At 27.3% G+C, this 13,404-nt stretch overlaps 1 protein-coding gene across 3 annotated transcripts in view; it reads left to right on the top strand.

Annotated features, from left to right (window-relative positions):
* Nucleotides 1-7,723, top strand: part of LOC111623825 (alpha-aspartyl dipeptidase-like) — a 32,097-nt gene extending 24,374 nt beyond the window's left edge. For all 3 annotated transcript variants that reach the window (XM_023366535.1, XM_023366537.1, XM_023366536.1), the window contains 2 exons: nt 2,505-2,587; nt 7,642-7,723. In XM_023366535.1, coding sequence (XP_023222303.1) covers nt 2,505-2,587; nt 7,642-7,699 — 141 coding nt within the window. In that variant the 3' untranslated portion in view covers nt 7,700-7,723. The remainder of the gene's footprint in view (nt 1-2,504; nt 2,588-7,641) is intronic.
* Nucleotides 7,724-13,404: the final 5,681 nt, after the last annotated feature.

Here is a 13,404-nt window from a genome sequence, read left to right as displayed (position 1 = left end):
GTTGTCATTGTTTTAAGTTTTCTCAGATATCATGGATAATCAGAGTCAATCTTTTTGATTCTGATTCTCCATGGACTTCTTGCTCTATTGATTCAGTGACCCTACATGCCTCTATTCTTTTTGTTTTTGAATACATCAAAAACAGTAACATGTTTATGTAAGTCTGTTTTTCTTACATCATCATATTGATTTTAATCATATCCAAATTACCACTTAAGTATTTATTCTATTTTGAATCTGTTACTCTATGCATTATTCTTAATAATTTCAACGTTTCTGTTTTCTTGTTGTTTCTTTACTGCTTAGCATTATGTTCCATATAGCATTGCTAGCTTGATAGCATTTTTCCTTGAGTTTCAATAATATTCAGCAATCACAAAGTATTGCACTACTTTTCTTCAGTTGTACCACTTTACTTGGATTTGGTTTATTACATCTTTTCCAATCTCCCATGTTATTTCAAAATTGATCCCAAAATGTCTAATCTACTCTATTTTTATTCATTTCTTTCTTTTGCCTTTCTCCTCTTCCACTCTTTACACATTTTCTTCATATTGTCTTCTTTGTGCTGATTTTGAAGCCTGTGAACTCCAGTACTCATCTCCTTTACTATTATCTCCTGAATTTATCTATTAAATTACTACAATCGCTCTAAACTTGTTCAAACAATATCTTTCCATTTACATAACATCTGGCATTTCCATCTGCATCTTTGTCAATTCATCCAAAATGACAGCAAACAACAAACTATCCACTTTGGAAATTTCTAGATCTTTCTACAGTCATTACAATGTTTGCAATACTTCTTCATAAATCTTAGAACAAGCATGGCCAACATCCGGCCCGTCTAATGAATTTATGTGGCCCGCAATTCATCTGTCAATATTAGCTATATCCAAATATTTTGATGAAAAATTCTGACGGCTAAAAAAAAAGTTAACAAGTACATAATAATGTGAAAAATGTATCTGTAATCTCTATGTACTATTTAGTCTCTATGACACCATAATGAGATCTTGCACCACCTCAAAATCTTGTTAGGGCAGCCTCTGGTTCGTGAAAAAAGTTTTCTTTCCAATTTGGCTTGGGGGCAAAAACTGTTGGCCACCCCTGTTTTAGAGTGTTTATGTGGATACTTTTTAACAAGCATGTAATTGACTGTTGGAAATTCAGAAATGTTGTTCAGTACAATGCTAAAATTTGAAATTTAGGTTTTAGAAATATTATAATAGTAAATTTCTTGTTCAAATATTAAATGTAATGTAAAGTTTCATTTTAAAAGTGAATCTATTTCATAAAAGCATATTTGAAAAACTGTAAAGCAAAATGTTTTGCTGTTCATGAACGAGGGTATTTTTTTTTTTTAAGCTTCGATGGTCCATAGAACAATGACAAGTGTAAATAACAAAATGAATTTATTACCAAAATTTAGGTAAAAACATGGTTATTTTTTGATATAATCACTGTGAAGATTGAGGCATTTGTCATATCTGTGGATGAGCTTTTCCATAGAATATTACCACCAATGACTTGAGATTGGCCCTAATGTGTTTTTGAAGATCGTCATTAGTCTGGAACCTATATCCTCCTATCCACTTTTCCTGGTGGCTAAAGTTTAATTTTTAATAAATCGGTTACTGAAAGAAGCAAAAATGTTCAAAAAGTTACACCTATTTGATAACTACAAATCAGGTAAATCCTTATATCAATATTTATTAGTTGATTAGATCATAAATGACATTATATACATAACAATTTCGAATATATTTCCCACTCCTTGAAGTGGATAGCAAATTGCCTTTGTAACTCGACATTTGAATGAGATTCAATTAAAACAAAGATTTTTACAACTGAAAAATATATATAATATATTGTATATATATTTTAATTATATGTGCTACATATGATTTTTGGTATATTCACATTCCTAATGCAAATTTGATATTTTCATAATTCATTGTATTCTTCACTATATGATGACCAGGTTAAGATACAGTATAGCTGCCAGCATGTACCTCTGAATAGCAGACAAACTTCTCAGTCCTGAAGGTTTCTGCTATTCAGAAATTATACTTCATATAGAATTTGTTTTTTTATATAAAAGAATTTAATATAGATTATAAACTTTCATTCTTTTATTAATATTAGTTATAAACTTTTATTGTTTTCTTCATTACATGTTATAAATTTCATAAATACAGAGTATGGCAAAATTATGGTAACGGTTAAACAGAAAAACATTTATAAAATGTGGAATTTTATTTTTGTAAGGTCTCAACTTCTTGTCTGTTGTTATCAACTAACATAGGAAACAATTGAAAATAGCATTTGCCTTGATGCAAAATTTGGAACTGTTAACATAATCTTGACATACCTTATTTTATTTAGAACATTTGTTTTTTTATCACTTGATAAACTTTTAATTTTATCAAAAATTAGAATTAAAACCTAAAAATAATCTCTCTCAATTGTTTTTGCAATTTATATTTTTAATAAAATTTCAGGGTTTAAGAGAAGGTTGTTATTTGCTTGTATGTGAGGAAAGGACTGAAATTAATGGATTATCAGGAGCAAGGTTATTTGTCAGGTGAATATTTCACATTACTTGAATACTTACAGAATATTTATTGAAATTTTCAATACTGCAGAGTGATTCCTTAAATATTTTTAAAGTCCAGTTTATTTATCAAGAATGTAAATATATATTTTCAAATAAATGTTATTGATAGGCATTTTCCAAAACCAATTTATTTACTGGTAAGGATCTAAAATTTTAACCTGTGCATTTGTGTTGGATTGGTTGTTTTTGCACATGTGAAAACCTAATAACCAGGGATTTGATCAAGTTACACCTATGTGTGGGCACAAGATTCGGGGATATCTTTTGTTTGGGTCAGCTGAATGAATAGGATATGACCAGAGTCCACTCCGGACTGTTATAACCAACCAACTTGTAGTTCTTTGAATGAGATTAAATGGGAATTTTGCAATTAGAGATCTTTTCACCCTAAGATCCTAACAATTTGTTTTCTTCATAAAATTAATAATACTAATGAAAAAATAATATTAATTGTTAAGCACTTAAGAAATTTATAGTGTTTTAGAATTTCTGTTTGTTACAAAATTTAAAAAAATGCTTAGTTATGTTGTTACATAACAATAAATTTGTTATCAGAGATTATTGAAATGCTGGAAAAAATATATATTAAAATATTTTTGAACACATGAAATTTATTAATTGAAAATTATTTATAATCATTAATGTATTACTACAAGGGTGACACTGAAAGTTTTGCAACACAGGAATACTATAAGGCCTGAAACAATATATTTTTTATTTACGTTCAAAGTACTCTCCTCTGGCCAAAATGCATTTATGTAGTTGGTCCTTCCAAAGATCAAAAGCACGACACCACTTATTTTCTGGAATGCTATCAAAATACTCTATTAAAGAAGCTTCAATTTCATCTTTAGTGTTAAATTTGCAAATCCTCAAAAGTTTTTTGGAATTAAAAAATAGCCTGAAGTCACACAATGTTAAATCTAGTGAATATGGTGGATGTTGAATAATTCTTATATTGTTAATTTGAAGGAAATCAACAGCCTTCAGTCTGTCTCATTTAGATTAAGGGAGATTGATGAAATTTCTTTAAGCATAATGTGCCATATGAAGTTTATTATTTAAAAACAATAAACACTTTAATTCCTCACAGATGGTTTTCTTATATTGCAAAACTTTCAGAATAACCTCCATATTTGGTTAATAACACAGAAATATTATCATATAATTATTTTTAAATTATATATATACATATATAATTTAAAGTTAATATATATATATCTATATATACAATCACCATAATACTACTGGTATGTAATTAAATAAAAATTAGCAATCACTATTAAACCAGCAATTAATTGTTGTTTAAACAAATGTTTTCTTCTGTTTATGAGGATCAAGGAGCATAAATACGCCATTCAGAAGAGTCTTTCCACTACTGCATTGGCTTTTTTCACTGTTGATAATGATGTCTGGGTTGACTTTGACAATGCCCAATTACTGCAACGGTGCGAGGACCCAGCCAGCCTCAAATATCTCAAACAACTAGAGATATTTAAAGCATATAAGAGGGGAACAGCAATTAATTTTAAGGACATAGACTCATTAGCAGCTGTTTAGAGGGCGTGCTTTGACATACAATAGATCCTCGTCAAGTTTGTTTTTATATATTTTTATAAACTTAATATTTTAAAACTGGAATCCAGCTGGACTAATTTTTTAAATGTGTCATTGAGCATGCATCTATCTTCACAGTGTGCAACTTTTTAAATTTTGGAATTTACAATCTTTTACAAACATTCTATTGAAACCTGACGATGACCGTTTGAAACAGAAGAAAACATTTGTTTAAACGACAATTAATTGTTGGTTTAATGGTAATTGCTTATTTTTATATATCTATATATTTCTTTATTTAGATAAATTTATACTACAAAATCTAAATATAGATAAAATCGTTTAATATATGCATTTTTTAGAACAAATATATTAAAATATTTTAATTTTGTAGCATTTAGAATAAAATTTTAGTGTATAAACTTGGAATTTTTGTGGGTTGTAGTGAATTGTGAATTATTAATATTTAGTAAAGAAATTATTAATAAGTTTTAAGCCAAAAAGTTTTTCTAACAAACATTTATAACTTTAGAATAAATAATACTGGAAAATATGTGAAAGCTGAAATTGCACAGGACTTTTATGAATATTTTGGTTTAAGAAGGTTTTTTTGTCTTAGATAGATAGGCTGAAACTGGAAAATGGTCTGTTTCAAAACGTGAATACATTTTTTTTTATCAAGTTTCACTCTACACATAATATTTGTTATATTCATTGAAATTATTTGAAAGGAAAAGAATGCAGAAAAGAAAAATATACATTTATGTACTGTATGTATTCTCAACTGAAAAACAAAAACAGGAGTTTTAAGTGAAACTTCTTTGTTTTGCTGAAAATATAAAATTTTAGATACCATGGATGGTTTACTTGCTTGAATGTGAGCTTGAAGAGAGAGGTTGAATTCAATACTGTCAAGTTGTACATCTGATTTAGTCATAATTAACAGTAAATTATTCGACATTTTCAATAATTATTTTTATAATATATCAATGCATTAGGAAACCATAACAATTTTCCTCCTGTTTTATGATTGAAATGGATTTATGCCAAGAATACAAATGTCTAAAATACAGCATAAATGCAGACAGAATTAGAAAGTATCAATATTTCTAATTCTGTCTGCATTTATGAAAAAAAATCAACTTTCTTCATTTTACACGATAAAAAAAACTTTCTATCAGAATGTAGCAAATAGAAATCTCTCATGGTAACATTTACTCTAGTCAACATATTCTATTTTAATTTAAAAAAGAAAAAAATGGTGCAAACTCAACACAGGCACTGGTAAGAACTAAAAAATGTAGTGAGAAATCTTGATTACGTAATTAAAGGTTTATTAATTTTTAACATTGAAAGGTCGGATTTGATACATTCAAATAATTGATTCCATCCAAAATTGCTTCCTATTTTGACTCCAAGTCTTTAAGTTCTAGTTTTTAGGCTGATTTGTTGGTTGTGCAAATTCAGCAAATCAGCCAGAAAATATCTGATATATTTTAATGTTTTTTAAATATAATAGATGGGTATTTGGATTGTTGTACATAAGTTTTTATTTGTTTGTTAATTAAATCTGAAATATAATTGATAATTTAGAAGCTTTATGTACTTGTCAAATGTTTAAATTTATTTCTTATCTATAAAACTTGAAATGTAAATCAATTTTAGAATAAAAATTCTTTTTACATTTATTCAAATTACCATTATTAGATATCAAAAAATAAACTGTTAAATTTATAGCATTAACAAATGTAAATATTTTCTGAATTATTTTCATTTTATTATTATATAAAAATTGATATATCATTAGATGATGTAAGCAACAATGACGATAATGTCGACTAAAGATAATTGAAATTCACTAAAATAGTTTTTAGATTTTTACTTCAATGATTTCTTTTTCTTGTCCTCTTGTGAAAATATAGTAATTTTTGATGATAATATTTTATGAGTAGTAATAATAGTTTTAATTTGAAATTTTATTAAAGATAATATAAATGTATGCAGCTCCTTTTGATAAGATATGCAATGTGTTTGCTGTTTGGTTAATATAGATTTATTCAGTTATTTGATATGTTCTAATTAGATATTGAATTATCTGATTTTTAATGATTATATTCTCAAGTACTGTGTCCACAAGTTTTCAGAGAAGGTCTATGCATTTTCACATACTGTAGTGCCATTGTCACGCTGCCATTAAGATACTGCCAAACTATAGAATTGAAAATATAATTGATTTTGAAATTACTAATAGAAATTTGTCCATAATGCCCATTTTGTTAGTAATTACAATTTGAAAATACTCTTGGAAAGAGTTTTTATATTTTAATTGTTTTTATACAAGTTTAAAATTTTTTTAACATAAAGAAAAAGCATATTACATGCATTGTGGGGAAATATGTTTTAAAACTGATAAAAATTTAACGTAAAATTAAGAAAACCTGAATCCTATTTTTTTATTTCTAGAAAATAATTGACAGAATTGGCTTCCGTAATTTTACTAATATTCCACTGTTATTATCTATCAGGAAATATTTATATTGTTATTTAATTCATAAAATAGTTCAAAATATTGACAATATCATTGCATTACATTTAATGCAAAATTTTTGTATTTTTGCACAGTTTCTTCTATAAACATGTATTTTCTAATTTGTTTTCATCAATTAGTACTATAAAATCGTGGGTTAATGACACGAGAGAATGCCACCTTTGGAATATCCAGCTATATTTGAATATCTTATTAAAAGTAGAGCTATGAAAATGCTTTACTTTTGATTACCAAGAAATGCTTAATTATAGGAATCTTGATTCTTATAATTATTTTTCAAGTGGTAAAGTAGGTGAAATTTTAATTAATTAATAAATTGTTACACTTGTGTCCTTAAGACAAATGTAGAGCCATCACAAACTCTATCTTCAAGTAATCGGTCTATATGGATTTGTATGTTATGATGGCAAAGTTATTTAACCAGATGGCTGTATATGCACGACCGGTTACCCATTCTCTTAAATTTTCATCACGTGAAAATGAATGTAAATGGGATGGTTGAATATATGGACAATCTCAATGCATCGTGTTTTCATATACTGTACATCACATACAGCTTCAAACCATGTATAAAGAACTCTCTGGCTATTATGGCAGCCAAATCACAGCACATTATCTACCTGAAATGGTTTTATAAGGCAAGTCACCAATGAAAAACTAAAAATTGCAGACCTGCACTAACTACTAGCAGTATCTTAATGGCTGTTAAGACACACTGCCATGTGGCAGAATTCAAAAACAGGTTCTGAAAACTTGTGGATAGTTTGTTGGATAGCCACAATCATATTTTAATCATATGTGAAAGAAAATTTATTAATTTTACTTAAATTTGAAGTTCAATTTGCTGAATTTTAAATTAATGTTATTTTTAATATGTAATTTTCCAATACTAATTAATTGCATATTTTTATTAAAGTGGTAAAGATCCGGTTGAATACTCAGCAGGAAGTGACATGAGTTTTTTGTTTAAATAAATGAAGGTTAATATGACGAGGAAATTTAGAAGATATAAAAATATTTTTATATCATTCGAATATTGGAAAAATTATTTGTCATGTTTTATAATAAACTGCAAAATATAATTATAATGTTAATAAATTTAATTTCAAAGCAATAAATTGAAAAATAAATTTTTATATATTATTGAATTTTATTTTGTTTACTTGAGAGATTTATTAGAAATTATTCAAGAAAAATTTGTAAAATTTTATGCTTTGTCATATTCATTGAGTAATATTTAAAAATAAAAAAAATATGTAATATTCGATTATAACAGAGAAGTATAAATAATCTTATTATTGACATTATTATTGAATTATTGTATGTAATTATTGAAAGGAAATATATTAAAATTCTTATTTTGAAAATTTTAATTTTCCTTGTAACTTTTTTGACAATTTATTTATAACTGCATAGCAGAACAATTTAATTCTCTCTGAATTGTATAACAGAGTATTTTCATTACAAATATTCACTATTTAAAAAAGGTAAAGATTCAGTTGGATTAAATTCAAAACTTCTTAACAAAATATAAGTCCAAACTGTATATGCAATATATTAATAAGAATATATTATATTAGCTGTTGATATATATATAGAATTTTATTGGATCATATTTTTAAAATGAAATTCTTTCGAATTTAATAAAGTATATGATGATTTATTAGGAAAATTGGAACCTTACTGAAATTTTAAGTTATATAACAACAATAGAATATGTAAAGTGAATTATTATTTCTATTACTCCATTGTTGTTGAGTTATAATAATAATTATTTTTAAATACAAACTTTTTAGATTGAAATTTCTATATTATATATCAAAAAATATTTTTTGATATATAATATATTGTTTATAAAATGTTTTAAATATTTGGTTGCTGCTGTTTGATAAGCCCAAATATATTGTTTAAAACTGTTTTGTTTATGTAAAAACAAATATGTTAAACAGCTTCTTAGTTATAATAGAAATACGTGTATGGAAATGTTTCCAAATTTTTATACTATTTTCATGAATTCATAAAATAAATTTTTTAATTTGAATGCTTAATTTATATGTTAGAAGAATTTATGAAGTTTAAAATAAATTATTATTACTATTATTAATGTTTTCAGGGTCCTTCGTGTATATATGATGAACATTCACAGATATCTATTTTGTCTTTACAAAGGGAAATTTAAAAATAAAAATAAGGGTTAATGTCCAAAATTTAAGTTTTTAATTCTAAAATTAGAATATTCAAATAATTTTAAAACCAAGTAATTACCATTTGATTTATAGACATTTTAATTGTACAAAATTGTTTCTTTTAACAAAAGATGGTATACAAGAGAGCGTTTGCTCGGAATTTCTACTTTCCGTCAAAATTTCATTTATACGTTTTTTTGATTATTTTGTCGATATTTGAATGTTTACTTAGTTAAAAAAGTATATATGTAAGTTTTTAATAGCGTAATGTTATGATTCATTTTTTAATAAAAATTTATTAGAATTAATACCTGTTAATATTATCTATTCAATTGCATAAATAAATTTCTAATACAGAAGTAATATAAGAAATAAATTGACATTTAAAATTATTAATCTTTTTTTAAAAAAGTTTATTTAGAATGATTTATTTTTAAATATAAATTTTGCATTTTCATTACTTTTATTAATGAATCATTTGATAATTACAGCCTAACAACAATTTAGCTAATTATATTTAATAACAGATTAACAAAGAGATAATTATAACTAAATTTTCTTATTATTAATATTTTCTGTTTAATTTAAATATTAGTGTATTTTAATCTTCAAATATTATTATTTACTGTTTTCTGCAAACAATACATTCTCTAAATGAATTAATTGAATTCTATATTACAAGTTATTCCTAAATCAAAAGATATTATCACTTTTTGGACTGCAGTTTGAAAAAATTGTAGACCTATAAATTTCCATTGTTGTACAGTCGTCTGTTCGTTCCTCTCTCTAATCTCGAGAATAGGAGTTAGATAGATGAAATTTGAGACCGGACGTGGAAACCTTATGGATGGGAGGATCTGATTAACTATATACAAACTTCCAATGCAAACTGGAAGTCACGTTATTTCAATTAAAAAATTTTCCCTAAAATGAGTCGGATAGACGATCGGCAGGGCTCTATTGCTAAAGGAAAAGTATGATGTATAGGAGCAATACACTACAGTACTAATTTGAAGTGGAGAGCATATATTTTTAATTAAATTAAAAATATGATTAAAAATTGCAACTTGGCATTGTTGTATTGTCAAAATAAATAATTGCTTGTTAATTTTTTATTTTTGAAAAACATAATATAAAAAAATGTTATTTTGTTTTTCAAAATATTCTTGAGAAAACTAAAGCTTTATGATGAAATCTTTCAAATATTCCAACATTTATTTTCTCACCAACTATTTATTATAAAATGACATTTCAATTTACATTATCTTTTCTTATAAACTCATCAGTTTATAATTTAAATACAGTACTTGTGAATGAGATTTTTAGTACTATCCTTTATTTTTAATGTTATTAGTTTCATTTGTTTAGAAACTATTAAAAATTGTTTTTTCCCCTTTGAGTTTAATAGTGTTGCGGAAGTCATTGAAATTCTAATCTGGAATTTTTCTCACCATAAATTGTAAATATTGGTAAACCCTTTGAATTATACATTCTAATCATAAATTATTCTTACTTCATAAGTTAGTGATGCAATTGCTTTATCATCTCATCAGTTATCTTCAAGTACACTTTTCTGTCATGATAGTGAAATAATACAAAACAAAAAAATTATCTGTTTTTGTTCATATTCCATTTTGAGTTCAATTCTGAGAAAATGTCTTTTCCTGTTTGTAGAAACTGGATATTATATCAGTTTCCTTGATTTTTAAGGTGAGTGCCACGACATTGATTAGTAGAAAATGTTTACATCATATTGTGTCATCCATAGTCTTTTTCTTAGAAGCAGGAAAATGATTGATATTTTTTTTAGTTTGGTGCAGCGCAATCGGATATATTTTTTTTTATATTTTACATATTAAAGATTGACTTTCAGTTTGCTATTTACTAAAAAGAAAATAGCATTCAGCCTGATATTTTAGTTACAGAATTCTAATAACTTTTCTAGTTTGTTTAATAAAAGAATCAATTTAAGTTCAAACTGTTTTATTACTAATACATAATGTATGTATGTATATATTTACATTCTCTATAATATCTCGTTTTCTTTATTTGGGCCACTGGCTATATGCAGTGTATACGGGCTAAGCTGTGGGGCTTGTTTTGTGTATATTGTTATATGCAGTAATACAAAACAAGTGTTACAGTTCAATATCCCGTTATTTAATCAATGATTAAAATATTTTGGTTAGTGTTCGAGTTAGGAAAGTCGCTATTAAATCAGCTAAAGAATTCCCACGTGATCCCCGGTGAGGCTGGGATGGGTGTTAACTCCGAAACTTCAATTATGAATTTCGAATTCATATTTGAAGTTTCACAATTCCGAAAAGATTAAGAATTTTTCTTTATTCAAATAAATAAGCAGATTTTATTTAGTCTCGTTACGCAAGAAACAAGAATTATTTGCGGTTCTAATAATCAAACAAGATACGAAAGAGAATACAAAGAGCCTATTGCATCGACTCTACGTGACACTTTAGATAACGTGATTTAGGAAAAATAGTTTGTTTTTTAGCATAGAATCCAAACGTGTTAACATTTTGATAGGTTTCATTTAAAATTTCACAATTTGACTTTCACTCCTACGTGAGTCAAGTCATTTCTTTAGTTGATTTAATAAAGTCTTTCCTAACTTGTTACTGACGAAGAAATTATTTTTAATCTTTGATATCGGGATACCGGGCTGTAACAATATTAGGGCCACTCTTGTATGTATGTTACACAGTGAAAACTGGATTATCCGAACTTGATGGGACTAAAGGTCTTTGGGATAAACGAAATTTCGGATAATGCAGAAACTCGTTTGTTTTGTGTTTTAGGTACTTCAAGCACTGCGAAATTAAAGTTTTGTGATCGATAGATATTGCAGGAAAAACCTTGGCAAGTTGGAAAAGTACGCGGTTTGGATGTTTTTATTGAATGTTAGCGTGTTAAATGTCGTGTCATCAGATGTGGCAATTAGTTGGACGTCACTATTAAAGTCTTTTCAGAAAAAAATACTTTTTTGAGAATGCCATTTGTTTCAATTTCCCCGAACATAGAGTATGTTGAAACAGAGCGTGAGGTAGTGACTAGACATCCCGGGTTAACCGGGACAATCCCACTTTTTGACCGTCCGGGCTTGGAAAAATGTTCCAGATTATCCCGTTTTTTATTTATAAGTAAATAGTTCATATTAAAAAATTAAAAACATTTAATTTAAAAAAATTGCTTCGAAGAATTCTCTTTTAACGTTTATTATATATAGAATATTCCATCCTTGTAAATTACCACAATGTTACTTATGTAGAGATGCAGCTAAGCATAGCGCTATTACCTAAATCTTACACTAAACGCTAACTGCCCTGATTTCAGATCAATACGGTTATTGCTGTATATTGGTTGGCCTAGAATTAGGTCTTATTGTACTAATAAGTACAAACACTTTTGACGTGTTTTCATATATCGTACAGTGAAAATTAATGTGTAATAAATATAAAGCTATAAAATTATTTTCGTAATACTGTATAAGTAAAATCGTGTACCGCAAACTCGTCCAAATTTTAAAAAATATTTTTTATTAATTTTTTTTTACCTTTATGAATTTATATATTACTTTAAAAGCCAAAGAAATAAGCAAATTTTATTTGTTTGTATTAAATTTTCATTAAAAAAAGAACACCGTGAATTTGCATTGCCAAAAAGAAAATCTCTCGCAATATTAGTCGTTGATATAGACAATAAATTATTAAGCAATGATGTCATTCGAATAATCTCGCACCTTATATTTCCTACCGTCCTGGGTCGAAGTTCAGAAAATGTGGTCACTTAGCGTGAGATGAATTAGAACTATATATTCTGGTTAATGTAAACCATAATAATAAATATACGTACTATACATATCGTAGAGACATTTTTCTTTATTCTTATGTTGAAAATAATTAATTCCATTCTGAATATTATACTTTAGTTGCACTACGGACACAAATACCGGGAGATATTTTAAGATAGTTTTACGCAGAGTCATCCGAGTTACAATGGTGGCATACGTAGAATGGATCGCTATCCGTGCATTTTTTATCCGACCGTTCTTTGCACCGCAAAGAATATTTATGATGTTGGATCTGTATTGCGTGCTTTTGCGGATCATAAGCCAGCCGCCCGACGTCATCGGATGCGAGGCCAAAGTAAAAGCTGCCGCCTTCCTCAATATAGCGAGCAATATCGCTTTCTTGAAAATTGGTAAAGCTCTTCCTTAGCGCATAGTCCACTTCCAGTTACAATAAGCTACGTGTATCTTCGTTGCCGGTGCTGTTTTTACACTCGTAAGAAGAGCAAATGTGCCATCGAGTGGGAACGAAGAAATAATGCGCGCACTATTCCCCCTCCCCAAATGCAGTCTACTTACTCGTATACTTCTTAACTTTCTGCACGTATCTGTATATAGTCACGAGTGGTACTGTACGTCGCTAGTCTTTGCCAGAACGCGAACAGACTCATTCGATTTCAAAACACTT

The sequence above is a fragment of the Centruroides sculpturatus genome, unplaced genomic scaffold, assembly GCF_000671375.1.
Source record: "Centruroides sculpturatus isolate CEXI.00-Female unplaced genomic scaffold, Cexi_2.0 scaffold162, whole genome shotgun sequence".
NCBI lineage: Eukaryota > Metazoa > Arthropoda > Arachnida > Scorpiones > Buthidae > Centruroides > Centruroides sculpturatus.
The sequence above is the reverse complement of the archived record's forward strand: the minus strand, read 5'-3'. Positions and strand labels throughout refer to the sequence as shown.